The sequence below is a fragment of the Desarmillaria tabescens genome, assembly GCF_030435595.1.
Source record: "Desarmillaria tabescens strain CCBAS 213 chromosome Unknown EV420scaffold_14, whole genome shotgun sequence".
Lineage (NCBI taxonomy): Eukaryota > Fungi > Basidiomycota > Agaricomycetes > Agaricales > Physalacriaceae > Desarmillaria > Desarmillaria tabescens.
Window position 1 is genome coordinate 513,643 of NW_026848313.1, and position 23,625 is coordinate 537,267.

Below are 23,625 nucleotides of genomic sequence, written 5' to 3' on the forward strand. Positions count from 1 at the left end.
ACGAATTGATGCATTGATGCCCGGAAGAAGCCGCCCGAAAGGGCAACTGCTTCTGCCCCATCCAATCGGCATATAACGCCGTTTGCTCAATGTCGTCTCTTTCCATCATACCCACCGTTCCTCCTAATGAAGACGGAAGGCGCCCCAGACGCTCTGAACGCTAGTATTTCTCCAGTTGATAATACTCTCTTCCATTTTTTTGGTCGCGAGCACAGTAGCCAGGAATCTGACGAGCAGCAGCCGGAGGCTGAATCCTCTCGTCGAAATTCTCGCGTCTCTTATAACAAAGCGTACGTTTCTAATATGTTGGCGCGAGCTTTCACTTACACCCCACTCCCCCAGCTCCGGTGCTTGCGTTCATTGCAAGTCGTTGAAGGTCTGCATTCAATTTTTGACTTTCAGTTACTATTGTTCTAGTTACTCAAAATATCCAATCAGGTTCGATGTGAATTCAACTCAGGCGAAACAGCCTGTCAAAGGTGCCAAGCTGGGAACTATGAGTGCGTCCCTCGAACGCGTAAGAAACGGAAACCTGCCCCGTACGTTATTGTTTTTTTTATGTCTAACACTTGTTCACTTATCGCAACAAAGCACCCACGAGGATCTGCAGGCGAGAGCAGTCAGCCAAGATCACCAAATTCAGGCCTTGCTTCTGCAGTTCGACAAACTCAAGGCTGACAATAGAATCCGGGATCGGATGTCTCGGGCGCATGTGGATTACCTCGCAGCAAACCGCACGTCTGACCTCAGCAGTAGGTTTATCACACGATCACACTTTTTCAAGCATCATTGAGCATGCCTCAGCAGCTTCCAAGTATACCCATCGTCCTGATAGATTCGAATTATCGTTTGGCGGAGATAGTCCGACCGAACATATCTTACAATCCTTTTCCCCAGGTAGGAATCAGTCGTCGAAGAAGGATATTTAATCTCTAAAACACCTTTCACCGAAGTACACGGACAGAAACACGAGATAGCTCACTCAGCACCTCCCGATATCGTCAAGTACTGCTGCCTTACACCGGATGATATTCGGACGCTGTTTAATCTGTGCGTTGTTTATCCGTATAAGACACGTTCATGTCCTGAATATTCACCAGCTATTTCGAGAGAATTAATGTTCGCCTCACTTCTCGATAGCAGTTACAATGCTTATATGCCTTTGATTAGCCCTTTTTCTCCATTCTCGACCCAGAGCTTCATACTCCCGAGTCGCTGATATGGACTAGCCCATTTCTTTTCACCGTTAGTGCGTACTCTTTCGATCTATCTTTGGCGATCACCCTCAATACTGTCAACAGTTTGTGCTACCGCTTCTCGTTATCACCACTTACAACCAGAGTTATATTACCTAGCTCAAGATTTTGCGCGCGACGCAGCCGGAAAGTCTTTGGTAGATGGCACTAAGAGTGTCGATATATGTCAAGCCTACCTCATAATGGCCGTTTATGCTGCTCCTAGGAAGAAGTGGGAAGAAGATCGCCGATGGCTGTTGATGGGTGTAGCCATACGGTATGCTCCAGGCCTTCTAACGGACGTTCGACCTCTCATAATCGGTCACAGCATGGCCTTAGAATTAGGGCTTAATAAACCTCCACCGCCACGGTGTAGTGAGCGCGAGTCTATGAACAGGACCAGAACATGGTACGTATTCTTTCCCGGTGCCTGCGTTCGTTGACTGACGTGGCTATTGACACAGGCTTAATTGCTTCTGCGCTGACGGTTCACATTCCATACAGTTCGGGAAAATTCCAATGATTAGTTTAGACGATCATATGGCCGTGCACTCTGAGGGCTGGTACAAGGCTTCACGCGGAAATTTACCTTTCGATGTTCACCTTTGCGCTTACGTGCAAATAATTGTGATCATGGCTCAATGGCGTAAACGCATTGGCGAAGGAAATCTACGACAACGGATCCGCGATGTAGGTGATCTGTGTATCTTATCTCAGGCATTTCATAGGAATTTTGTGCAGGGCTTCGATATTGTTGCAGCCGCCATAGAGACAGAAGAAAGTCTTGAGCAAGAATTACGTCGCTGGGTTAGTCGCTACGACGAGGAGTACAGTTATAATCGTAAGTCTGTTCATCTTCTCAATGTCCGATGGCTATTCAACCTTACGAGTGTTAGCCCTCCAGATATGCGCCTATCGTGGGAGCACTACCCATATGTAGGACCCAATTTTCGACTAAGTTTTGCTTGCTGAACGAGAATCAGGATTACCGCGTACCTGAGATTAGTGGTCTTAGCTGTTGGTTTTCAGCATGCTGCAAAATCTGGACTCTCTCGAGACTCAGAGGTGCTAACACGGTCCATTGATGCTGCACGATCTGTCATTCAGATAACGGTGGAACGACTTTATCCTACCGGACATCTGCGCTATGCGATGGAAGCGAACTTCGTTTATGTTTCTTTTGCAGCAGCTTACCTGGTTAATGTAAGGATTCTGTATTCATTGTTGCTTCCCTTCTGATGACACGGAGGTTTTAGCTTCTAAGAGCCAAGTTTTTGCCGCTCCTCTCGCAAGAAGTTCAAGAAGAAATTATATACAGCGTCAATAAACTCATCAGAGTTTTGGCGTCTGATAAAGTGGCCCTGGACGGCCGTCATACTCCTGCTTTATATTCCCGGTTCTTAGCCAACTTAATGGCAAAAAACATCCCCCACCTTCGCACCCCAGCCTACCCCGAATCTGATCATAATTTAGAATTATCGTATGGCGGTGGGGATTTTCAAGTCCTGCCGCAGAATGAATTTTCTTGGCCCGATACCCGGTATTCAGAGTCTCCTCCGGGCGCTAATACAGAGTCGGGGGACACCGTATCTCATCGTACCCGCGAAACGGATATGGATTTTAGTTTGGGCAATTTTGGTATGGCCAATCGACTTTCATCATACGCAATTGATGCTGATCTACAGTTCCCAATGTCAGTGAGGGCAGTATCTCAAGATGTTCCTATAACGACATATGACACAGAAAGTTGGCAGACTTCCTGGGGTGGGTCAAGCTGGGCGACGCAAGAAACTGCGCTTTACAATAACTGGTCTCAGTTTAGTAGCCCGGGCTGGAGACATTGATTGTTTCCGGCGTAATTTCACATCGTTATATTTCTCCGTTGTGTGTGTGCACTTAGCACTGTATATTACTGTTGCAGGTCTGCTGTGGATCACCTCTATTACTCTACTTTTAATCATGTCGTTTAAATACTTGCTGTCTCCTTGCTGTGTAGCCGTTATATTGTTATATGTCTAATCTCTCTGTTGTAGTTTACTCATGTACAAGAAATTTCACTTCTATTGAACTTCTCGAATTCACCGTACTTACGTCAGACAACAACCGTAAATACATTTCGCATTCTATCCGCTTCTTCTTGTCGAATACATCTGCGAGGCCGGCAGTCGCAGGCATGAGCACCTCGAAAGCAAGAATTGAATCGGTGGAGTCCGTTTATTCTCTTGATAGAGTGTTTTCGTAGTGACTTCAGCGCCACAGAAAGGCGTTTCACAATCTGTTTAGTTCTGGCACATCTCTTGCGAAGATTAAGGATGCCTCTTTAGCGGACCGTTTATTTCCATTCTCTGACGATGTTCTGGAGGTTCCTGGGCGGAGCATTGCATGGAAGGTGCGCCTGAATCCACCTTCATCAATAATCTGACTCAGCTGCATCATAGCTCTTCCTTGTACAAAGCGAACCCCTCAAAGCATTAATCGAGGCAGATTCTTCTCCATTGCTTGATTCTTTGCGTGAAACTCGAAGGCAGTATGCGGCGTTGTTACTGGAGAAGATGCGAGCACCGGATGGAAGCTATGAAGACGGATTCGCCCTACCGGGGTCACTACCATCGCCAAAGCGTGAATCTAGGCTGGAAGTCAACCTGGATAGGAATAACCCTCTAAGTTTACATACAGAAGTACGTTATGCATCCTGGATTTTTGCTAACATTCTCAAATGATACGACAGAATCCTTGGACAGAGTGGTTTGCTTCCGTCGAACTGCGGAAAACGATTTTACAAGACGTTGAGCGAACGTGAGTCGTAGCTGATACTTGTTATCTGCTCAACTGAGGTGGTATTTAGGTTTCCCGAAATTGATTTCTTTCGACTTCCAGATGTGCAAGCTCAGCTAACTAATATTCTCTTTATCTACTCTGTCATGCATCCAACCATAGGCTATCGACAAGGTGACTTCAGCTTGAACGCTCTCAACGTTCTACCTGACTGCTGTGTTCAGGTATGCACGAGTTACTGGCACCGCTATATTACGCTGTCGAATACGATTCAATATCCGAAGACGATCAGGAATACGTTCACGATTTCAAAGTACACGAAATGTGTTCTAAGCCCTGGGTTGCAGCCGATGCTTGGTGTCTCTTCGACGCAGTCATGCAATCTACCTCTCGATGGTATGAGTGGCAAGAGCCCCCCGTCGACGCGAAAGGACGATCCCCACTACCCTCTCATGTCCTTTTACATATTCCCGAAGGAGCTGTCGATCTAAAACCCTACGTACCACCCATTGTTCAGACGTGCAACAACATACAAGCGAATTTCCTACGGACAACGGATCCACATCTATGGCAGCGGCTCCAAACAACCGGCATAGAACCACAAATTTACGGAATGTAAGCTCAGGTTAAATAACCCCAGAGTTTTTGAATATTCATAGCACAGTCTCCTGGCAGTCGGTGGCTGAGGCTTTTGTTTACACGGGAATTTAGTCTCCCAGATGCAATGAAATTATGGGATGCCCTCTTCGCGTGTGATCCATCCTTTGATCTGGCTCCATGGATCTGTGTTGCAATGTTAATACGTATCCGCAATGAATGTGAGTTGGCGTCACCTTGCGTTTTCTCGCTGACAGTGATATATTACAGTGTTGCCATCCGATTACTCCACCCAGCTTACTGTCCTATTACGCTATCCGTCAGTGTTACGCTCATTCGAATATGGCTCCCCAGTGCATCCAACAAGCTTGTTAGTACGGCAGGCACTGGCTTTACAAATGTCCCCAACACCTTCTACTGGTGTTCTATTGGTGTCTGAAAATCGCAACCTCTTGAATATCGCGATAGACGTACCAGAAACACCGCCCGCTCCTCGCAGGCGGTCTACTCGAAATAGACCACTTTCAACTTCGGTGGCCTCTGGGAATGGCAATGTGGCTCAAGGACACGTCCGACAGCAATCGTCTCAAAATTTAGGGTTTCCTGAGATGCTTGCTCGTGGAATCCTAGAAAGAGGCGAAAGCTTGGGGATCAATAAGACTCTAATGAGTGCTGTGTCAGAACTAAAGGTAAGACATGATTACTTATTGTACCATCCGTTCTGACTGTCCATGTATATAAAGCGCAACATTCCTGAAATTGCTTCATCGCTCATGCGCGCGCCGGCCAATGCATACCAAATGACTGATGAGAATATAGGGGAACGGCCACCTGGGGAGCATCGGTCACGGCTTGAGATGGAAAAAGAATTATCCGAACTTCATATGGTGAACAAGAAACTCGGCGATTCTTTGGGATGGATTGTCGATGTTCTACTTCAGGATGAAGATCAGACGAACGCAGAGCGCCTAAAAAAGCAGCGACGGCAAGCCATCGAGTCCCTTTCGTATGTCAGAGATATTCTGATCAGCCAGTCAACGGATATTGAAGAGGAGAGGCTGTACAGTGAAGAGCAGATTGCCAACCGGAGACAGGAGAAGACAAAGCAGGCTGATGCTGTTGAGGTTCTCCAACCAAAGATACCTACACCAGTTAAACCCAACCCTGCTAGAGGGAAAGGGTCGCGCCCTTTGCCGGTTGCCAGTATGCCGCCAGCTGGACCTATGTCGTCATCTTTGAGCCAGAACACCAACCCTGCCCGGCTAGCACCTTGGAACTATACCCGGTCAAACTTTTCGTCTACTTCCTCTTTACCCGAGACGTTATTGCCTCGACCTCCACCCCCCACTTCAACGACAATACCGAGATCGGCACTTGACGGTCGACGAGATAAGGCGTCCGAAGTGTTGCAAGATCCGTTGGGGGCGTTGCATTGACGAAAACACTGTGATATTGGATCGAAGTAACAATAGTGTAGGATAATTTAGAACTTTGTAGACTTACCATATACATTTGTCTTACGCAGGCAGGTGGCTCGCTTGGAAGTTATTAAAGCCGAAAGCCGAAAGAAATCACGGGGATGTGATTGGTCGAGGTCCTGGTCGGGAGAGCTCGTCACGATCGGAGCAGACATTCTCCAACCCACGTCCATCTCGTTCGGGCGTTCCCCTTTCCCTTGTCCTCACCGCCCACCATGCTTAGCAGGCGTCTCACCAAATCTTTTCTACGTTCTCAGCGTTCCTTTCATTCGTCTGCTGTCGCCAGGAAGGTCGTTGCTACCAACCCTGTCAAGGCTGAGGAGGTCAAGGTATGGCTAGCATGTCCTTAGAGCTCCTCAATACCCTATGAACGAGACTTTTGCAGTCGTGGTCGTCGGGGAATTACCCTCTTATTGAACATGAATACGACGCCATCGTTGTGTGAGTCTTCCCCACATGTCACCCTGGATCCCCGCGTTTATATGATCTCAGAGGTGCTGGCGGTGCTGGGTTGAGGGCAGCCTTTGGTCTGGCAGAAGCTGGCTTCAACACTGCATGTATCACCAAGCTTTTCCCGACGCGAAGCCATACTGTAGCAGCCCAGGTAGGTGGTCTCTTGGTCTCACATGCGTCCGGTTCTTACCGTCGGTCAGGGTGGTATCAATGCTGCGCTTGGTGTACGTTTCAATCCAATGCACGCAAGTTCGTATTAATGTTTGGTTGCAGAATATGACAGAAGATGATTGGCGATGGCACATGTATGACACAGTAAGAAAAATCGTATATGTCAACCGCTTAATATGCTCATTATTCTTGCAGGTGAAAGGCTCTGATTGGCTCGGTGATCAGGATGCCATTCACTATATGTGCCGCGAGGCACCTAGTACTGTTATTGAGGTATGCTGGACATCAAGTCATATGCTGCCTGAAATGTTCACCGTTTTTCGGTAGCTGGAACACTTTGGGGTCCCATTCTCTAGAACCAAGGAGGGCAAGATATATCAGCGCGCCTTTGGAGGACAGTCATTGAAATTCGGCAAGGGCGGGCAAGCTTATCGTTGTGCTGCCGCTGCGGATAGAACCGGGCATGCGCTTCTCCACACGCTTTACGGACAATCTCTTCGTCACAACACCAACTTTTTCATCGAATATTTCGCTTTGGATCTCATCATGCAGGACGGCGAATGTGTTGGTGTCATTGCCTTGAATATGGAAGATGGTACTCTTCACCGTTTTCGAGCCCACAAGACAGTTTTGGCCACAGGGGGATACGGTCGTGCATACTTCAGTTGCACAAGTGCTCATACTTGCTCTGGTGACGGTAACGGTATGGTTGTGCGAGCAGGCCTTCCCCTTCAAGATCTTGAATTTGTCCAGTTCCACCCTACTGGTATTTATGGTGCCGGATGCCTCATCACGGAAGGTCAGACCTTTTCACTTTAGTACATGGACTCCTATAAACGTCTCATAGGTTCCCGCGGGGAGGGAGGTTACCTACTGAACTCGGAGGGTGAGCGGTTCATGGAGCGCTATGCACCCACCGCAAAGGATCTTGCATCTCGTGACGTCGTTTCCCGAAGTATGACTGTCGAAATTCGCGAAGGACGAGGAGTTGGACCCGAAAAAGATCATATCTACTTGCAACTGAGCCATCTCCCTGCCGAGGTTCTTCATGAGCGATTACCCGGTATCTCCGAGACTGCAGCTATCTTCTCTGGTGTTGATGTTACTAAGGAACCCATTCCTGTCCTTCCAACTGTCCATTACAACAGTGAGTGCTACCGCAGATTCAGAACATCTCTTCTTATTGTCCTTATTAGTGGGAGGCATACCGACGAAATACACGGGCGAGGTTCTCACTATCGATGAAAACGGCAATGACAAGGTGGTTCCTGGATTGTATGCTGCTGGTGAAGCGGCATGCGTGTCGGTTCACGGTGCTAATCGTTTGGGCGCCAACTCGCTTCTGGACATCGTCGTTTTCGGGCGGGCTTGCGCACATCACATCAAAGAAACGTTAACGCCTGGAACACCCCACAAGGCTATTCCCGAGGAGGCAGGCATTGAGAGTATTGAATATCTGGACAAGATTAGGTAAAGAATGTTCTCTTGGTGTTTGCTTATTGAATCTTGAATCTGGTCACAGGAACTCGGATGGACCTGTACCAACTGCCAAAATTCGTCTTGATCTCCAAAAGGCCATGCAGACTGATGCGGCTGTGTTCCGGTTGGTCTGCTTACATATTTGTAATGCGGCGCTATGTTAAATGACTTGCAGAACTCAGGAATCACTGGACGAAGGCGTTAAGAAAGTCAGTGAGATTTACAAAACCTTTAGCCAAGTCGGAATCAAAGACAGGAGCATGATCTGGAACTCGTACGTCACTCGCCATCTATACCTCATGTATATATTGAACTCCTTCCAGAGATCTAGTTGAGACTCTTGAGCTACGGAACATCCTTCAATGTGCAATCCAGACCATCACTTCTGCAGCAGCTCGAAAGGAATCGCGCGGTGCTCATGCCCGCGAAGATTACCCTGATGTACGTGTTCTTTCCACCTTGTTGATGAAGATGTCCGACATGATTTCCTTTAGCGTGATGACGAGAAGTGGATGAAGCACACCTTGTCATTCCAGCGTGACGTGGACAAACCAGATGTCGAACTGACATACCGACGCGTCATTGACACCACGCTAGACGAAAATGAATGCAAGCCTGTACCACCATTCAAGCGAGTGTATTAGGAACTTTTTTTTACTTTGCTATGGCTCGTTGACTCTGCAATTGCATGACTGCCTTTCGGATATATTTTATTGACATTGAAAGCAATACAAGTCGTAAAACAAAAAAAGAAGCCAGAAAATTATGTCAAAGGCCCATCAAGATCAAGTCGGTTGAACTGTGCTTCAGGGAAGTATCGAGCACGAACGGATCGGCCACCGAAATACCGCCCATCCATCTCGCGTACAGTCTTCCATGCTCCTGCAGGACCAGCAAATAAAACGAAAATGCGTACTGCATCTGCTGGATTAGGAGGGGACGGGTTCACGAGATGGACCAATACCCGTTCTACTGTCCCATTCTTGGAACATTCGTCGCCTGCATTTATTAGTCACCGCCACGCTCGGCATTCCAGACAGACTCACCAATTTCTTCTCTTAGATCACCGTCATCGACATCCTCAGGACTAACCATATTCGTGAGCACCATCACCCTGCTCGGTAATCCAAACCGTTCCCTGTCTTCTCTCGTTTTGGCATCTTCATTGTCGTTGATAATTCGACCCCGATTGGACGCCGCGGCAACGCCCTTTGCACCTTTGTTTTTCATCTGCTCCACAGCTAATGCATTCACGATTCCAGAGCCGTCTGCGCCCAAACCTTGTCCCTCCTTGTGACCCCACTTGGCCATCAGTCGCGCGGCAAACCCGTGAGGGTCAGGTCTAGAAATCCAATTCATTCAGTAAAACTGTATCCCTGTGAAAAAATAGATACGGCTTGCCGCTTTGATGACCCTGCTGATTCTTCAGGGGGTGTAGATGGTGTTGGTGTAGCACTAGCTAAAGCACCTAAGCGCGCAGCGATCGCTGCAGCAGCTTTGACCTTTTCGTCTATCGAAGCTTGAAGTGCTGCTGCCGGGGGACCTGGAGGTGGTGGTGGAACAGACGGTGGGGCGAAAGGATTGTACGCTAGTTGAGGTGGTGAAGGAGGACGTGGCGCTGGTACTGGCACTGGCGGACGACTACTCATTGCCAGGCGTCGGAGATACGCCTCATCACCTGTTTCAGTCACAGGAGGAGGTGCGGGGGCAACAGGAACTGGAATGTCGTCATTCCGAGATGGTGAAGGCGCTCGAGGTGGCTGAGGTCTCGACAAGGCGAGTCGGCGCTGGTATGCTTCATCGCCTGTCGTGTTCTTATCGACGAGAGCCACTGGTGGGTCAGGACGCCCGATACCGTGTTTCTCATCATCGGCTCGGGACCAGTGGTCATAATGTTCCTCGTACCGACCTGTTGAACAGATCGAACCAAGTGCGCTTCTTGGGCAAGTGAACATACCAGTTTTACGTGGCCGCTCATCTTCGGACGATCCGCCATCGCTGTCCGTATAATCGCTGCTCCGTCCTCGCTTACGGTGTTGCTCAGCTAAACGTACTCGCTTCTCAATTTTTTCCTTCTGCCTCCAGACTTTGAACTCGTTGTAGTCGTTTGGCTTTAGGAGATCATATGGCTCCATCGGATCCCAGACAGCTACGACTGGTTGGTTTTTATGCTGAGGGAAAGTGAGGATTGGAAAGAAAAAGTGAGTCTGAAACCGAGCACCTTTCTGCCTTTGCCTTTCCCACCCTTCTTCTTTTGTCCAGCGGCTCTGAAACCGTTGACATCTTCCTCCAAAACCATCGAAGGGGGCTTGACTTTCTTCCCCCATGCTCCCTGCGTCGGGGCGGGTTCTTGTACGGGCTCCGAAGGCTTGGGTGGCTCGACCAAAACCGGTGGGGCAAAGATAACCGCCGAAGACGAGACTGTTGCGGAATTGGCTGTTGCGAGAGCTGCGCCTGCTGGGAGCCTTGGCGCTGCTGGTTTCGATTTTTGCTGGTTTCGTCGTACAGGCGCGAATGCAAGGGCAGCGGACCACCCTTTATCATAAGAACAAGGGGAGCATTTCAATAAGAAGCTCTAAACAGTCAAGGGCGTAGTAGATAAAGAGTACCGGCTGTAGATTTTGCGCCTTCGGGCGCGACTGCAGGTGTTGCTTGTGGTATTGGTACGGCTACCGGCTGTGGCGTTGGTTCGTTATCCTTTTGTTCGACAGCAGAAGATGTAGAAGCTGGCTGAGAGGCAGAAGCTGGTACAGTGGTGCCAGACGAAAACTGGATACCGCCGTATAGACCGCCTGCTCTGCTCGACATGGTGGAGAAACAAGTTACAATATTTGTGATACAAATACAAAACTTTTGTATTTAATAATTATTATCGAAATTATTTATTCCTTCAGGGGCGTGAATCATACATTTACGCCTTCTCTGTCGTGCGACCGATGCTTTTCCAAGCGTCATCTAAGGTTAGCTTGTGAGTATGCAGAATGGATAAAACCACAATATGCACCATTCATGTTGGGGTCATCATTCAAAGGAGCAATATGTGTTGACTCTATGATCCCTGGGCGTGCTTCAATGACACCGGCTAGTTGCCTCATGGCACGGGCAGCTTGTCGGTCGCCCTTGAAGTGAGTATGATGCGCCTTTTTCATGGGATGAGAGACCTGCCAACACAATGAGCCACATTCAGCCAATACACAGAGAAAAAGACGGTACAAATTTGGTGTCCATTTTACTGGACATGTTCGATGAACCAGTTGGTTTTGCAACCGTAGGATGCTTGTCGACGCCTTTAGCGCCTAATGAAGAATCGGTTAAAGTCATTGTGAAAGTTAGCTGTGCCCAAAATTGTCTTGCGGAGGCCTCTATATAGGACCTCAGCGGAACATGACGCCTGGGCTGACGCACATATGACGCATCGATAGTCAGGCGACCGCAAAAGAAATAAATTAAAGGTGGTAATATGGTTTATCCGCGTTCGAGAAGTATCGTTCTCGAACGGTCTGGCTCAGTACATGGACAGCGAAGTCACCAGCATCTATCATGGCCCATTCGTTCAGCATTCTTCCCTTGAGATTTGGCGGTATGGGTAGCGGAGGTTTAACTTCAAGCAACTGCAAATAATTAGTTTGTAGAACAAGCCAAGCAGTACTGGCACCCACTGTTTTTCTTACGACACGAACAACCGATTCGATTGCACCTCTGTTCTCTGTTCCCTCCTTCACCTGGTTCCGTGGTCAATGTCGTATCGACCCTCAGAATCACGACTACTCACCTGAGCAATGACAATCCAACTCCAAAGACCATAAGGCATATCATACGCAGACTCGCCAGCATTTGTTCCTCCGCGTCTCCTCCGTCCTTGGGGTAACCGGTAAGGAAGAGGCGGCCCCGGAATGGGCAATTTGGGTCTCTCCACAGTCAAAAAGGATGAATCGAGATGAGGCAAAGGCGCAAGCTTTGAGTAGAGCTCTTTCACGGGCTCTGGAGCATCGGATGGGATGGGCGGAGCAGAACTAGACAACTGTGGCTTCGGCACAGATGCCTCTTGGTCGACGAACCACGGAATGCTTGACGATGACGGGCCATCACTGAAATGTCGAAACTGGCGCGAACAACGCGGTGTACAGTAGGCGAGTCGACGAAGAGTTTGCATGGTAGAGAAGGAAAAAGTTAATTGTTGATTATTTATTTTCTGATAATACCTGGGGTACGCCGAGAGACGACGTCATACAAAAAATTGAGTGCCGTTGAACTCGACGCCATTCATTGGTTCGTCGTTGGCTGACCTACTACCATATGTCTCTATGGCTTCCCCGCGCTTCGCCTGCCTTGCTCGCCCGTTCCTATAGCCATCTCCTGCGCATACATCCAGGCCCCGTCTTTCCCCGCATATATCTCCGTGTCGCCCCTTCTTCGCGTCGTCTACAGAGCACGAAATCGCCCGAACAACCACCACCGACCCCTTCAACGGTAAAGCCCAGTCCACCCGTCAAGGACACGCCCAAAGGCCCGCTACTACCCCGCGTATGGAAAAAAGTCAAGCATGAGGCTGCCCACTATTGGCACGGCTCCAAGCTTCTCGTCTCCGAGGTCCGTATTTCAGCGAGGCTGCAGTGGAAAATCCTGCATGGAGAGGTTTTGACGAGGCGTGAGCGGAGGCAGGTATGTTATCTGTCAATAATCTTATGAAGAGTAATTTTCTGACTTTGTGTGCTCCAGCTCAAACGTACAACCCAAGATCTCCTCCGGCTTGTACCGTTCGCTGTGTTCATTATCGTGCCGTTCATGGAACTGCTTCTCCCTGTCGCTCTCAAGCTCTTCCCCAACATGCTGCCCTCTACATTCGAGGACAAGTTTGCTGCTGTACGTAGCTTTTAAGCTGCACACCACTCTTTGACTAACAGACGATTCCAGCAAGAAAAGGAACGCAAGCTACTCCGTGTTAGACTCGAAATGGCCAAGTTCCTTCAGGAGACGTTGCGTGAATCGGGTTTGAAGGCCAATGCACATATTGTAGGCAGCGAAGCATTCAAAGAATTTTTCCGCAAGGTGCGAAATCCAATGGACTTGTGGCGTAACTGTGCTCAATTCTTTTAGGTTCGGTCCACTGGCGAGTCACCATCTGCCACAGATATCATCAACGTAGCCAAACTGTTTGACGACGACCTCACCCTCGACAATCTTTCTCGTCCTCAACTCGTCTCGATGTGTCGGTACATGGGTTTGAACGCGTTTGGAACGGACAACTTCCTTCGAGGCGCTATTCGATCACGGCTTTTGCATATCCGTCGTGATGACCAGCTTATTGAATCGGAAGGCGTCGATGAACTCTCCACCGCAGAGCTTCAGGCAGCCTGCCAATCGCGCGGTATCCGTACTTCGGGCGTTTCTCCTGCAAGATTACGTGAAGAACTTACGACCTGGATCAATTTGCATCTGCACAACAGAGTTTCCGGTGTTCTCCTCGTTCTGGGAAGGGCTTTCCATTTTGATAGAAAGGCTGGTGAGAACGAGGATGGAAAGACGAATGTTATCAAGAGTTTGGAGAGCGTCTTAAGTGGTCTACCCGATAACCTGGTATGTTTACCATCACATCTACTCGAATTTTGTGCTTACGGGGGTCTACAGTTGAACGAAGCCGAGCTGGAGGTTGATTCTGAAAAGGCTAGCTATAAACAGAAACTTGAAGTCCTGCAACAACAAGAGGAACTCATTGAGGACGAAGAAGAGCAAGAGCAAAAAGAGGAAGATGCGCGTCGTGCAAAGAGAGAAGCTGATGAACTTGAAGCGGAAACTGCCCGCGCACTTCTTCCTGATTCTGAAGTAAGTTGATCGTTGTATCCTGTGTGAAATAATATTAATCATGCTTAGCTTATGCCGGAAGGCATCGAGTCGGAGGATGCTCGTATGACCTCTGAACAATTAAAGGAACTTGCAGAAGCGCTGTCTGTCCTGTCGGCAAAATCCAGTGTTTTGAAGGAACGGGACGAACTGAGAGCACTGATGGAAGAAAATCTACTAGCCGAAGAAGATCCCAAGTCACCTTCTGGCGCACTGACAAAGCGTATACGGACTATGCTCACCAAGATTGATTCTCGGATGCAAGACTACGATTCGCGAGTAGGGAGCTCCTTACAGATGATCTCTGCCGATGCGCAAGGGCGAATTTCCGTGGCAGATCTCGAAAAGGCATTGGCCGTGATAAAGCACAAGCCTGACGACGAAGTTGGCCAAGCCGTGATCCAGAAGCTCGACGTGGACAAGGATGGGTTTGTGGAGTTGGAGCATGTACTTGGGCTGGTGAGGGAAGAGGGCCTAGGTATTGTAGTGGACGACGAGGCACAGACACTGATTGGAGAGCTCAAAAATTCAAAGCCGCGGAAGGAGGATATTGTGCAGGAAGCTTAGAGGCGGAATTTAGACTGGTTATACTTATGTATTCAAGTAATACTGCTGTAGTATCCTATAATGGTCAAGCCTAGACGCGACGTGTGAGAAGCAGAAACAAGGCACAAACAAACATTCGGGGTAACGAGTTCTAGGAAGGACGGAATGATAGCAGATATCCACCGTATATTATAGTGATGAGAGCACTCCAATAATACATCCAAAGTCGTGCCATAAAATTTTAAAAAGATGATTGTTCGTTAATTGGGAACTGGGATGGGTGTTTTTGCACGAGAGCGTGTTCCTTCTGTGTCACTTTCTGCGGCAACCTCTGTGTCGACATCGTATGTCTCTGCCCAGAATCTGCCTGCTTGGAGGGCAAGGACACCGGTGAGGGCGACGCTGCAGATGAGGTTGCTCGACGCCAGGTCGAGGGTAGCGCCGCGGAGGAAGACAGGGAAGGCGTCGGTGAGTTCGTGGGAAGGCAGGGAGGTGAAGCTAGAATATACGACTGGCAGGGAGGGTTACTATGAGTTGGGAGCGAGCAATGAGAAGGCGCTACCTGGTATCACAGAGTATAGGTACATGGCTATCGTGGTGCCAAACAAAACTACAAGCACTAGTCAGAGTATTCCAACGCGAGCTGGAGGCACTGGCGCTCACATATACTCCCGCCGTCGAACATAAGATTTCCGGCCTCGCCGTCTCTGAGGCTGAGGAGGATAGTGACTGCACCGGTGAGAACGGTGAGAGCCATGGCGTAGTACATCTCAACGGGCGCCTTTGTGAGAATAGAGTAATAGGCTGCAGCGATCCATAGGTTTTCGTCAGTGACTGGGGATTTCCAGAGGGTGAGGGCGTCGGCAATCCAGTGAGTGAAGAGCTGGCCTGGATGGGGGGTTGGATACTGGTAATTTACAGGCATATACTAGACGCACCGAGAAGAAAACTGGTCACACAGACAACGATACTCGCCCGTAACCCCATCGCTGCTTCAGTTAACCCAGAGGTTCAAATTTACATGTGATTTCTATAAATTCACTTTACTATTTTCAATTAATTACTAATTATGGTAATATCGCGGGAACAAAATCTCGAGGAAACACTTGTCGAACATTTATGTTGATCCGCGTCGTACTCATGTAGCTCGCATATCGTGCCCAATCCTCATCTCCAGAATCAGAGAGATGTGGTGGGAGTGTGTCATCTAGTATACGTGGGACGCCTGTCGGTGGTCAGTATACTTGTTGGCGCTGGATAGGTCCAAGTTTTACCGTGGTATGCCCTTCGACAGGCAGGACCAGACATGATAGCGATATCTCCAGATCGGAGAAGAATCGGTACAGGTTCAGTGTCCCGTGTTAGTCCTCCAATCAGGAAGACAGCTGCGTTACCAAGACTAGGGAAAGGCAACTTAGACGTGCTAAGCAGGGTGGAATTCAGGACGTACGATATGGACACTAGTGGAGCAGTAGCGCATACTTCAGACCGGTCGACATGGGCCATCAAGGTATCCTGAAAGAGAGTTGGTCAAGGACTTGACTATGAAGGAGATCAGTACCCACTTTGGTCTGATAGAAATTCACAATGCCAGCGTCTGGCTCTGCTGGACATGAGCGTCATTGAGCAAAATCATAACTCAGTCACACACCATAACTCTCGTTCCACGACTTCCAAGAAAGCTGTTCATCACCCCACTCTAGCTCATCCGAAGCATTATATATTTCGTCCCAGTCAATTATTCGTACAGCCTCTTTACAGACATCGCTCAAAACATCGTCAACAGGTTCCTTACCCTTTGCAAAGTCATATTGCTTCGTTCCCCAGTGGTAGAACCACCCAATATTTGCCCATCGTAGTTTGCGCAGAAGATGGGAACATGGAAGCGGCTGGGCAGTCACTGATGGAGTTGGAGGAGGTTTGGGTGTTTCTACCATGGTTTTAAAGTTGTCAGTGCTTGCTGGGGTATTGTTTATCAGCTGTCGGGGCCCAGTGGACTCGTAAGGCGCAGATGAAGGGCCCGCGGGTCGTGGTTGCACTACCACATCTTCGTGTACATTCCAAAGGCCCTCTTCCGGGAGAAAGTAGTGAGTATCCAGATTCGTCGGATTGGGATGTCGCGCCTGAGTAGATAGCGACCAACGAATGAGATCTTGTTGCTTCTTGTGCGACAGAAAAGACGGAAGAATGACAAGACCTGCAAAGGCATTAGCACTCGACAGCACTTTGAACGTGCACTGACCAGGTATCGATGGTATCGCATATGCCGTTCTCGCGTCCTTGAGCTTGATTTCTCTAAATTCGACGGCTTCCGAGCGTCCGACCCAAACCCCAGCCTCGATTTCCTTTGATCTTGCTTCGTCTAAAGTAGCTAGGTCCAAGACATTGGCGAGGCTGGGAGGGGGAAACCGCGCCTTGTACATCTTCTCAGCAGCCCTAAATGGTGTCCAGTCTGCATCAACTGCATTGTTTCGATTCTTTGTTGTCTTTTGGTGCTGGCGTTGCGCCTTTTTGTACGCTGCGCTAGAGGTATCATGAAGGGAAGGCATCAGTGACCGGCATCTCCCGGCAGCGCCTGAACCTTAAACTGTACAGTTCTGCTCTTTTCCCACGCACTTTCCTCCTACAGCACCTTTTCGCTCTCGGTATCATCTTTCACAAGTCGAAATGGAAAACGACCAGGTAGGGTTTCTGGTAATTCTCGCATGCGTGTTGGTACTGAATCCATGTGAAAAGGGTGCTCTCGTTGATCTCTACGTTCCCCGCAAATGCGCGGCTACCAGTGCGCTTTTTCTGGCTTTGACTTTCTTTCCACTGGGGACTCATTTATCGCTAGACCGTCTCATCACCTCCAAGGATCATGCATCCGTTCAAATCAACATTGCCGATGTTGATGCCAATGGTCGCGCCTTGAGCACATCTACGACGTTCGCCTTGTGCGGACAGGTGCGGTCGCAGGGAGAGAGCGACGACTCTTTGAATAGGCTGGCGACTCAAGCAGGCCGTAAGTTTTACCTTTTCAATGGATATATCTTGACCTCATTGTCCGCCATAGTGCTCAAAAACGTCTGGACTTACCAAAAGTGATTCATCGTCGTTCTGTATACTTGAGATTCCTTGTCTGTTATCTACCACGTCGAATCACATACATAACAGCATTTTCCTTGTGTGATTATAAGCCTTAATTTTTGGGTTTTATTTTTGCAATTATCAGCCACGTGGCCGGTGGCGATGACGTACCCCATTTTGGTTACTGCGCTGCTGTGCAGTTGAGTGATGTACCCCATCCCTCCCGATGGGCGAAGACATTTCTTCCTCTTTTGAGAGTACCATTTCTGCTTTTTCTACTAGTTCAGTGCGTTGCATCCGTTTTCATCAGCGCATTTGTGCATCTGAGCTCTATATTACTTCAGTCGGATTCTATGGTGGAGATCAAGCACACTGATTCTGTTCTCGGATCTTCTTCCAGAGTCCAGCCCTTGGAGGAGGATAGGTACCGCTTGGTGTACTCCAAGAGCAAGGTGTATGTCAACCCGACAGCATATGCGAGAGATAACATTCCTGGCTTTGTGGCCCTTGTGAAACGAGTACGTGGAACTGAATCAAGGTCGACTAGCACTCAACTGTGGCAGGAGGCCGTTAACCCGACATATCTTCTCGCCTGGATTCCGGAGACGCTGTTGAATGAAAAGGGGACCGACGAGTGGGACAAGTTCGTCAAGATTGAGGAGAAGGCCCTAATTGACGACGAAGATGACGGTGAGCTCCACTGTTGTGCCTGTGTTCGGTTCTGACTCGATGGGTCGTAGATGTCGTCCTCATCGACCTCCCAACACAGCGACCCGAGTCCTATGCATTCTCTGTCCCCTTGACCTCAATATATTCCTTGGTCCTCTATCCACCATCCTTCTCATCGTGGCGTACGTCGTTAATTCTATTCTTCAATGTTAACCTGAACTCGTCTAGATGGGTCCATCGGAATCAACCTCATCAACGGCGACACACTTCCTACGTTGTATTTTCATGACGACGAATCACGTTCTTTCACCATGCCAGCGCCTCAAACACAGAGGAAGCGAAACAGTGTCACATCCTATCCACCTGCACCATCGCCTTCCGTAGCACTGAATTCACCTAAACCCAATTCATGGGGTGGCGAGGACCTCCTGACCCGGCTACGTTCATATGCACATGTTTTGCGATCTACCCTGCAACCTTCACTATTCCTCATCGACCCTTCCCGAGCAGACATTGAAGCACATTCTACCCAAGTATTTGACGACGATGCTGTAGATGACATTCTCGCTCAGTCTTCATACGCCAATTCTCATTCTCCTGTTCCAGCTCACCGGCGACCGCGACCACTCTCGACTTCATCGCCGAATCCCTACTCGAACCGCTCCTCTGTTCTTCACCGTTCTCTGGCTCCTCCAGCCACGAATACGAACGGACAGTCAACCTCCCAAGCCCGTGTTGCACTCCTTCAGTCTTTCTCCAATATCACCCGAGCTACACGCCATGCTGCACAGAATATTCTGTCTCATCCTCTTGCAAAGCCCATCGTACCCCATCTACCCGACCCTGTCAAGAGTCTCGTAAACGCGAACGGAGAATGGGAATGGGGTAGCTGGGTTGAGAAAGGGGGTGTGGGCGAATTCGAGAGTGCCAGGGTCTATTTAGCGCGTTGGGCTAGGATCGTTGCAGAAGAAGGCGAGCGTGCTCGACGGCGCGAGGCAGATGCGCTCCCATCGTCTTCTAACTTAGCCGAAGAATCATCCTCGTTAGGCATTTTTGAGCTGCTCCATTCAACGTCGAATCTGCCAACACCCAAGACGTCGCGGAATCCTAATCATCCTGTCAACGAGCTTATGTGGTCCCAATGGTTTGCCGAGGATGGCAGGCCGACCGTTCGTATCGAACATATGAGACGAGAAATATTCCGGCGAGGCATATCAGCTCGTGGGACGCTAAGACAGCGAATATGGCCCTTCCTATTGGGTGTTTTTGATTGGGACGTGACGTCCGAAGAACGAACCAAGAACTGGGAAGCGAAGAGGTGAGCTCTTTGCAGTGTTCTGTCAATTTTCCTCTTACCAGTGTTTTAGGAAGCAGTATCAGAATATCAAGGACGAGTGGTGTGGTGTTCCGGAAGTGTTCGACAGACCAGACGTTCTGGAGGTGCTTTTTCCGGACTTTATGCCTATGGCATTGAATGCTCAAAGTCATTTCCAGGAACGCCATAGGATCGACGTGGACTGTCGACGCACTGACCGGAGTCAGCCATTGTTCTCAACACCACCGACCACATCATCATCTACGCCAACTCCAGGCGAAGACGATGAGAAGGAGAGGGCAAGGCGGTATTCCACAATCTCACCTAATATGAATGACATCGGGGCGCAGTCACCCAGCAATGAACACATAGACCGGCTGGCCGCCATTCTCCTTACGTACAATTTTTATGAAAAGGAACTCGGTATGTTTAATTTTCGTTACGCAAAGGTACCATCATGCTCACCCGGGCGCTTTTTATAGGGTACGTGCAAGGAATGTCCGACCTTTGTGCGCCGGTATATGTAGTCATGGATGCTGATGAAGAGTTAACGTTCTGGTGCTTTGTTGAATTCATGCAGCGGATGGTAACGACATATTTTTTCCCATTATATGCCACCGGTCTAAGTCTCATGGGGATGTAGAAACAGAACTTCCTCCGCGATCAGAGCGGCATGAAGAAGCAACTCTTGACTTTGCAGCAGCTCATTGGCATGATGGATCCAGAACTTTATCGTCATCTCGGTGCGTTTAGCTGGGTCGGGTTCTAGCGAAAAACTACTAAGACCGTTTCAGAAAAAACCGATGGCTTGAATCTATTTTTCTGTTTTCGGTATGGGAAGACCGTTTATATGTGTCAAGGTTCTGGCTCATGTCGTTTTGCCTAGCTGGGTTCTCATCGCATTCAAGAGGGAGTTCCCCTTTGATGACGTGCTGCGCTTGTGGGAAGTCTTGTGGACCGACTATTATAGCAATGACTTCGTTCTATTCGTGGCTTTGGCCGTCTTGGAGTCTCACAGAGACATGATTTTGCGGTATCTGGTAGAGGTGTGTGATCTCGCAATTATCCTGCGGTCGCGGCTGACCCCTTTCCTCTTCTAGTTTGATGAAATTCTCAAGGTAACTACTACAACAAAGATCTCATCTGCTGAATGCTTATATCGCATCTTTAGTACTGCAATGAGCTAAGCATGACCATCGAACTAGACACGACACTGGCACAAGCCGAAGTGCTCTTCCTATCTTTTGCGCAGCTTGTGGCAGACATAGACAGGCGGCAAGCAGAGGAGGCGTATTCCTCCCCGAATCAAACCGGTCTTCGGAATCGTGGGTCGAATGAGGTGCAGGTTGCAAATCTGCCGGAATTATCAAGCAATTTGAGAGAACTACTACAGGCGGGACGGGCATAGAACATTCTCATGACTGCGCCTTGAAGTGAATAACCAGGCGCGCTCCCTCTTTTTCTAAAGTATCGTGCTAGATGGATGGATGGATGTTTGATTACCTGACGTTGCTCAACAGGAGCGTGCCGGGGTCTGTACTACAGCTTCCTGCATGTATATATAACACTAGCTAATTGATGTACACTAAAACACAAGAAATAACGCTGCTACGGTACCGAACCAGTCCCATTGTAAAGCCCCTTCATGAGTAACTCCGTCATGGCCTCGGCAGTAGGCTGATGTTTTCCTCGATAATATTCTTTCAGTGCTGTGCAGAAGCATTCCAGTCATTTGCAGTGCGAATGCTGTACTGAGCAACAAGTGGGGGCCTCGTATCGCGGCAGTCTTTCGAATCCCACCCCTCATCATCGTAGCGCAGTAGCTTTTTGACGGAAAAGAACGAGAGGCAATCATAGCGTGAAGGCCTTTCGACGGAACAGAACATGGAGGGTATCATAGCGCGAGATCCTTTCGACACCGATTCATTTTGTGAAATATCATCTCAGACATCTCTCCCAGTTTCTCGGGTTCTTCAGCGAGTCAAAATAATCACATGTGTAGAAACAATTTTTTGTAACTGACTGTAAAGGTTATTGAATGAGTTTTCCGTCGTGCCAGTACTAGTTGAGTGCGAACCTTTTTATTCACTGAATGACCGTGTGTATATAGGTAACTACTTAGCCCACCGCCTGTTGATTGTAGTGAATTCAGTGTTCCAGCAGTCGCTTAACTTGCTTGTCATAAGTATACCAACTAACCGCTAATCAGTCCTTCGGTAGTTACTATCTAGATCCTCCTCGAAGTTCGAAGGTGTTTTATTAATCACATGACTGCTACTTGATCTGGATGACGTCATGCTAATAGACAGGTATATAGGAGTCTTCTTATATTCATGTGAATAACTCGATACCTGTACTGAATCTATTATAAAATCCAACTGAGTCGGGAAAATAGAAAGTCTTATAACTTCCCATTCCTATCTCAATGCCTGAAAAGCGGGCGCATTCGCCGGAAATCGATGGAGAGACGCGTTCGACGCACCGTAGATTGGAAAAACCTTTATTAGCCCCAACGGTTTTTGAGGAATTTAAATGGACCTGCGCTGCTTTCCGAGTGAAAACCGACCCCAACATCTACCCAAATACCTTCCCTGCCCTCGAACCCAATCCATACGACAAGCACCTTGCCAAACCACTACAACTCTTAAAACTTACTCTTGACTTTGACAAAATCGAGGAGTTTAACAAGCTCTGCTTTCGCTCCCAGCATTGGCGCTCCGTACCCAGCGATGCGGTACAATGTCTTCATGGATCAGTCGGTTACGTAGTAGACACCAAGCCCACGAACGAAAATGCCGTTTCCTGCTCTGCTCAGCGCATAATTGGTGATTGTCTTCATCTCGCAAACCTGCTACTTCACGGTGGTAGTAAGACTGCGTACGTGGCAGCAGTACCAGAAAGTACGTTCTCCATCCGCACCATCGAGACGGGTGCCGAGAGACAACAACGAGACCATCTTCGTTGGTCAGCCGAGAAATCGTTCTATCTTGTCGCTGTCCAGTCAGAAGGAGACACCCGCGGCTGGAATTGCTGTATCACATCTTAAAGGTGATGTGAGTAGCCTTCTCACAGCGTCTTTGGTTTCCGCTGATCAGTCGAGCACAGGAAAATGTCGGGGCGTTTATGTCATGTGAGTTCAAGGACTCCGCGACGCTTCGACCCCCGGGTTATACTCAGTCTTCCTCTAATCGTTCGCGCTCAGGATGGAAGACCCGCAGTTAGATCTCCCTTGGCCGAAACCAGAGTGCAATGGCTGCGGACAGTTCAAGGACTGCCACGAAGCTTGGAATCTACTACTGCAAAGTGGGGTGTCGGCGCCGCGAGATTCAACACGCTCCAAGTTACCACCAAGCCCAGACGTGAAGGATATCGACGAGTTCCTTCTGATTTGGCGTGATCTCATCAAGGAATGGGATCTAGTCATGGGCGCCAACCGCAGTCCGAAGGAGGACTCCGGTTGAGGCTGATAGGCTTCCTTGTTGGAAGGCATTTACAATGCTGTCGGTCAAGCTTACGACAACGCTTTTGGCAGCTCAGAGGAGGCTGAACTCGTGGATGAGAAAAGTGAAGTCTTGGGGTGGTTGGAGAGCGCGTGGCTTATGTTAGTCCAAGTGAGTATCTCATTGTTATCGGCATGTACCAATTTCTGAGCCTGTGTCATAGACTTGGGCCCAAGGAGTGCGCGAAGACACAAGTACATGTGTTCCTAAGTAGCTTGATGGTTTCCAAGTACTTCTTACGCGTCAGAGGCGCGCAAACAGCAGTCCTGTGCGAGCCTAATGTCAGCCAAACGAACATTCCTTCTTTGATTGGTGCTGCCATGCACGGATACAAAGATGCGTTGGATCGCCAAAGTTTTAGAAGATGTGTCGACCCTTTCCAGAGGCAGACCGAGGTGGAAAGGAAACGGCGGAGCAAGTTGGACGAGAAAGGCAATGTCAAGCTGAAGATGATGATGACCGTAGTGGATCAAAGGGTACAAACGGCCGCAACAGCA

At 48.8% G+C, this 23,625-nt stretch overlaps 12 protein-coding genes across 12 annotated transcripts; 7 read left to right on the forward strand and 5 right to left on the reverse strand.

The window, feature by feature from the left end:
* Positions 1 to 174: 174 nt before the first annotated feature.
* On the forward strand, positions 175 to 3,163 carry EV420DRAFT_1674973 (fungal-specific transcription factor domain-containing protein; the record flags this gene model as incomplete). The annotated part of the gene is made up of 14 exons (XM_060479138.1): positions 175 to 305; positions 343 to 376; positions 439 to 539; positions 592 to 752; positions 909 to 1,050; positions 1,101 to 1,119; positions 1,171 to 1,249; positions 1,302 to 1,512; positions 1,564 to 1,644; positions 1,700 to 1,925; positions 1,977 to 2,076; positions 2,132 to 2,171; positions 2,219 to 2,438; positions 2,492 to 3,163. Coding segments are annotated over 14 exons (2,133 nt in total), but the record flags the coding sequence as incomplete, so codon positions are not given.
* On the forward strand, positions 3,084 to 6,142 carry EV420DRAFT_280899 (RabGAP/TBC). The gene is made up of 9 exons (XM_060481521.1): positions 3,084 to 3,443; positions 3,495 to 3,624; positions 3,674 to 3,913; positions 3,964 to 4,031; positions 4,081 to 4,184; positions 4,235 to 4,625; positions 4,686 to 4,828; positions 4,878 to 5,296; positions 5,351 to 6,142. Exons 1-9 carry the CDS (start codon positions 3,247 to 3,249, stop codon positions 6,041 to 6,043), a joined length of 2,385 nt encoding a protein of 794 aa, XP_060331854.1. The 5' UTR covers positions 3,084 to 3,246; the 3' UTR covers positions 6,044 to 6,142.
* A 1-nt stretch (position 6,143) lies between these two features.
* EV420DRAFT_280484 (FAD binding domain-containing protein) lies at positions 6,144 to 8,964 on the forward strand. The gene is made up of 13 exons (XM_060481520.1): positions 6,144 to 6,414; positions 6,471 to 6,526; positions 6,578 to 6,689; positions 6,739 to 6,762; positions 6,812 to 6,853; positions 6,905 to 6,982; positions 7,037 to 7,508; positions 7,557 to 7,856; positions 7,906 to 8,179; positions 8,232 to 8,312; positions 8,364 to 8,462; positions 8,512 to 8,629; positions 8,683 to 8,964. Exons 1-13 carry the CDS (start codon positions 6,301 to 6,303, stop codon positions 8,830 to 8,832), a joined length of 1,920 nt encoding a protein of 639 aa, XP_060331855.1. The 5' UTR covers positions 6,144 to 6,300; the 3' UTR covers positions 8,833 to 8,964.
* EV420DRAFT_1629076 (uncharacterized protein) lies at positions 8,920 to 10,996 on the reverse strand (the record flags this gene model as incomplete). Its single annotated transcript, XM_060476079.1, has 6 exons — positions 8,920 to 9,187; positions 9,235 to 9,530; positions 9,590 to 10,097; positions 10,146 to 10,359; positions 10,410 to 10,723; positions 10,798 to 10,996. The coding sequence occupies 6 exons, from the start codon at positions 10,994 to 10,996 to the stop codon at positions 8,952 to 8,954; spliced, it is 1,767 nt and encodes a 588-aa protein (XP_060331856.1). The 3' UTR covers positions 8,920 to 8,951.
* On the reverse strand, positions 10,997 to 11,526 carry EV420DRAFT_1537082 (uncharacterized protein). The gene is made up of 3 exons (XM_060472913.1): positions 11,402 to 11,526; positions 11,193 to 11,349; positions 10,997 to 11,143 (listed from the first exon to the last, which is right to left on the reverse strand). Exons 1-3 carry the CDS (start codon positions 11,507 to 11,509, stop codon positions 11,100 to 11,102), a joined length of 309 nt encoding a protein of 102 aa, XP_060331857.1. The 5' UTR covers positions 11,510 to 11,526; the 3' UTR covers positions 10,997 to 11,099.
* Positions 11,527 to 12,425, reverse strand: EV420DRAFT_1537084 (uncharacterized protein). Its single transcript, XM_060472914.1, has 3 exons — positions 11,961 to 12,425; positions 11,848 to 11,910; positions 11,527 to 11,799 (listed from the first exon to the last, which is right to left on the reverse strand). Exons 1-3 carry the CDS (start codon positions 12,339 to 12,341, stop codon positions 11,635 to 11,637), a joined length of 609 nt encoding a protein of 202 aa, XP_060331858.1. The 5' UTR covers positions 12,342 to 12,425; the 3' UTR covers positions 11,527 to 11,634.
* On the forward strand, positions 12,426 to 14,617 carry EV420DRAFT_1537086 (LETM1-like protein-domain-containing protein). Its single transcript, XM_060472915.1, has 6 exons — positions 12,426 to 12,850; positions 12,908 to 13,051; positions 13,103 to 13,237; positions 13,286 to 13,765; positions 13,817 to 14,011; positions 14,060 to 14,617. Exons 1-6 carry the CDS (start codon positions 12,485 to 12,487, stop codon positions 14,594 to 14,596), a joined length of 1,857 nt encoding a protein of 618 aa, XP_060331859.1. The 5' UTR covers positions 12,426 to 12,484; the 3' UTR covers positions 14,597 to 14,617.
* Positions 14,618 to 15,575, reverse strand: EV420DRAFT_1537088 (Shr3 amino acid permease chaperone). Its single transcript, XM_060472916.1, has 4 exons — positions 15,514 to 15,575; positions 15,239 to 15,463; positions 15,138 to 15,185; positions 14,618 to 15,086 (listed from the first exon to the last, which is right to left on the reverse strand). The coding sequence occupies exons 1-4, from the start codon at positions 15,560 to 15,562 to the stop codon at positions 14,836 to 14,838; spliced, it is 573 nt and encodes a 190-aa protein (XP_060331860.1). The 5' UTR covers positions 15,563 to 15,575; the 3' UTR covers positions 14,618 to 14,835.
* EV420DRAFT_1537095 (uncharacterized protein) lies at positions 15,576 to 17,127 on the reverse strand (the record flags this gene model as incomplete). Its single annotated transcript, XM_060472917.1, has 6 exons — positions 15,576 to 15,800; positions 15,850 to 15,974; positions 16,026 to 16,090; positions 16,141 to 16,178; positions 16,227 to 16,772; positions 16,818 to 17,127. The coding sequence occupies 6 exons, from the start codon at positions 17,122 to 17,124 to the stop codon at positions 15,643 to 15,645; spliced, it is 1,239 nt and encodes a 412-aa protein (XP_060331861.1). The 3' UTR covers positions 15,576 to 15,642.
* Positions 17,128 to 17,149: 22 nt separating this feature from the next.
* EV420DRAFT_1537097 (ribosomal protein S21e) lies at positions 17,150 to 17,819 on the forward strand. The gene is made up of 4 exons (XM_060472918.1): positions 17,150 to 17,257; positions 17,312 to 17,357; positions 17,412 to 17,579; positions 17,631 to 17,819. Exons 1-4 carry the CDS (start codon positions 17,243 to 17,245, stop codon positions 17,660 to 17,662), a joined length of 261 nt encoding a protein of 86 aa, XP_060331862.1. The 5' UTR covers positions 17,150 to 17,242; the 3' UTR covers positions 17,663 to 17,819.
* Positions 17,820 to 21,257, forward strand: EV420DRAFT_1537104 (rab-GTPase-TBC domain-containing protein). The gene is made up of 12 exons (XM_060472919.1): positions 17,820 to 18,162; positions 18,208 to 18,334; positions 18,385 to 18,495; positions 18,542 to 19,631; positions 19,681 to 19,753; positions 19,808 to 20,051; positions 20,111 to 20,214; positions 20,272 to 20,371; positions 20,423 to 20,459; positions 20,515 to 20,674; positions 20,729 to 20,746; positions 20,800 to 21,257. Exons 1-12 carry the CDS (start codon positions 17,998 to 18,000, stop codon positions 21,034 to 21,036), a joined length of 2,466 nt encoding a protein of 821 aa, XP_060331863.1. The 5' UTR covers positions 17,820 to 17,997; the 3' UTR covers positions 21,037 to 21,257.
* A 613-nt stretch (positions 21,258 to 21,870) lies between these two features.
* Positions 21,871 to 22,803, forward strand: EV420DRAFT_282151 (uncharacterized protein). Its single transcript, XM_060481522.1, has one exon. The coding sequence runs from the start codon at positions 22,054 to 22,056 to the stop codon at positions 22,672 to 22,674; it is 621 nt and encodes a 206-aa protein (XP_060331864.1). The 5' UTR covers positions 21,871 to 22,053; the 3' UTR covers positions 22,675 to 22,803.
* Positions 22,804 to 23,625: the final 822 nt, after the last annotated feature.

Excerpts from the sequence above, each read along its gene's own strand:
- EV420DRAFT_1537086 (XM_060472915.1), top strand. The coding sequence starts at position 12,485 with ATGTCTCTATGGCTTCCCCGCGCTTCGCCTGCCTTGCTCGCCCGTTCC. Across the intron at positions 13,052-13,102 it reads TCGAGGACAAGTTTGCTGCT|CAAGAAAAGGAACGCAAGCT; the intron begins GTACGTAGCTTT and ends AGACGATTCCAG. Across the intron at positions 14,012-14,059 it reads CACTTCTTCCTGATTCTGAA|CTTATGCCGGAAGGCATCGA; the intron begins GTAAGTTGATCG and ends AATCATGCTTAG.
- EV420DRAFT_1537084 (XM_060472914.1), bottom strand. The coding sequence starts at position 12,341 with ATGCAAACTCTTCGTCGACTCGCCTACTGTACACCGCGTTGTTCGCGC. Across the intron at positions 11,911-11,960 it reads GTTGGATTGTCATTGCTCAG|GTGAAGGAGGGAACAGAGAA; the intron begins GTGAGTAGTCGT and ends CCACGGAACCAG. Across the intron at positions 11,800-11,847 it reads TTCGTGTCGTAAGAAAAACA|TTGCTTGAAGTTAAACCTCC; the intron begins GTGGGTGCCAGT and ends AATTATTTGCAG.
- EV420DRAFT_1537082 (XM_060472913.1), bottom strand. The coding sequence starts at position 11,509 with ATGACTTTAACCGATTCTTCATTAGGCGCTAAAGGCGTCGACAAGCAT. Across the intron at positions 11,350-11,401 it reads GTAAAATGGACACCAAATTT|GTCTCTCATCCCATGAAAAA; the intron begins GTACCGTCTTTT and ends TTGTGTTGGCAG. Across the intron at positions 11,144-11,192 it reads TGATGACCCCAACATGAATG|ATGACGCTTGGAAAAGCATC; the intron begins GTGCATATTGTG and ends AGCTAACCTTAG.
- EV420DRAFT_1537104 (XM_060472919.1), top strand. The coding sequence starts at position 17,998 with ATGGTGGAGATCAAGCACACTGATTCTGTTCTCGGATCTTCTTCCAGA. Across the intron at positions 18,163-18,207 it reads TTGTGGCCCTTGTGAAACGA|GAGGCCGTTAACCCGACATA; the intron begins GTACGTGGAACT and ends CAACTGTGGCAG. Across the intron at positions 19,632-19,680 it reads AAGAACTGGGAAGCGAAGAG|GAAGCAGTATCAGAATATCA; the intron begins GTGAGCTCTTTG and ends CCAGTGTTTTAG.
- EV420DRAFT_280899 (XM_060481521.1), top strand. The coding sequence starts at position 3,247 with ATGTCTAATCTCTCTGTTGTAGTTTACTCATGTACAAGAAATTTCACT. Across the intron at positions 4,185-4,234 it reads AACCATAGGCTATCGACAAG|GTATGCACGAGTTACTGGCA; the intron begins GTGACTTCAGCT and ends TGCTGTGTTCAG. Across the intron at positions 4,626-4,685 it reads GAACCACAAATTTACGGAAT|TCGGTGGCTGAGGCTTTTGT; the intron begins GTAAGCTCAGGT and ends GTCTCCTGGCAG.
- EV420DRAFT_282151 (XM_060481522.1), top strand. The coding sequence starts at position 22,054 with ATGCCTGAAAAGCGGGCGCATTCGCCGGAAATCGATGGAGAGACGCGT.
- EV420DRAFT_1537097 (XM_060472918.1), top strand. Across the intron at positions 17,358-17,411 it reads CCGCAAATGCGCGGCTACCA|ACCGTCTCATCACCTCCAAG; the intron begins GTGCGCTTTTTC and ends ATTTATCGCTAG. Across the intron at positions 17,580-17,630 it reads GCTGGCGACTCAAGCAGGCC|TGCTCAAAAACGTCTGGACT; the intron begins GTAAGTTTTACC and ends TGTCCGCCATAG.
- EV420DRAFT_280484 (XM_060481520.1), top strand. The coding sequence starts at position 6,301 with ATGCTTAGCAGGCGTCTCACCAAATCTTTTCTACGTTCTCAGCGTTCC. Across the intron at positions 6,763-6,811 it reads GTATCAATGCTGCGCTTGGT|AATATGACAGAAGATGATTG; the intron begins GTACGTTTCAAT and ends GTTTGGTTGCAG. Across the intron at positions 6,983-7,036 it reads CACCTAGTACTGTTATTGAG|CTGGAACACTTTGGGGTCCC; the intron begins GTATGCTGGACA and ends GTTTTTCGGTAG.
- EV420DRAFT_1537088 (XM_060472916.1), bottom strand. The coding sequence starts at position 15,562 with ATGGGGTTACGGGCGAGTATCGTTGTCTGTGTGACCAGTTTTCTTCTC. Across the intron at positions 15,464-15,513 it reads TGTGACCAGTTTTCTTCTCG|GCCAGCTCTTCACTCACTGG; the intron begins GTGCGTCTAGTA and ends CCCCCCATCCAG. Across the intron at positions 15,087-15,137 it reads CCTATACTCTGTGATACCAG|TCGTATATTCTAGCTTCACC; the intron begins GTAGCGCCTTCT and ends CCTCCCTGCCAG.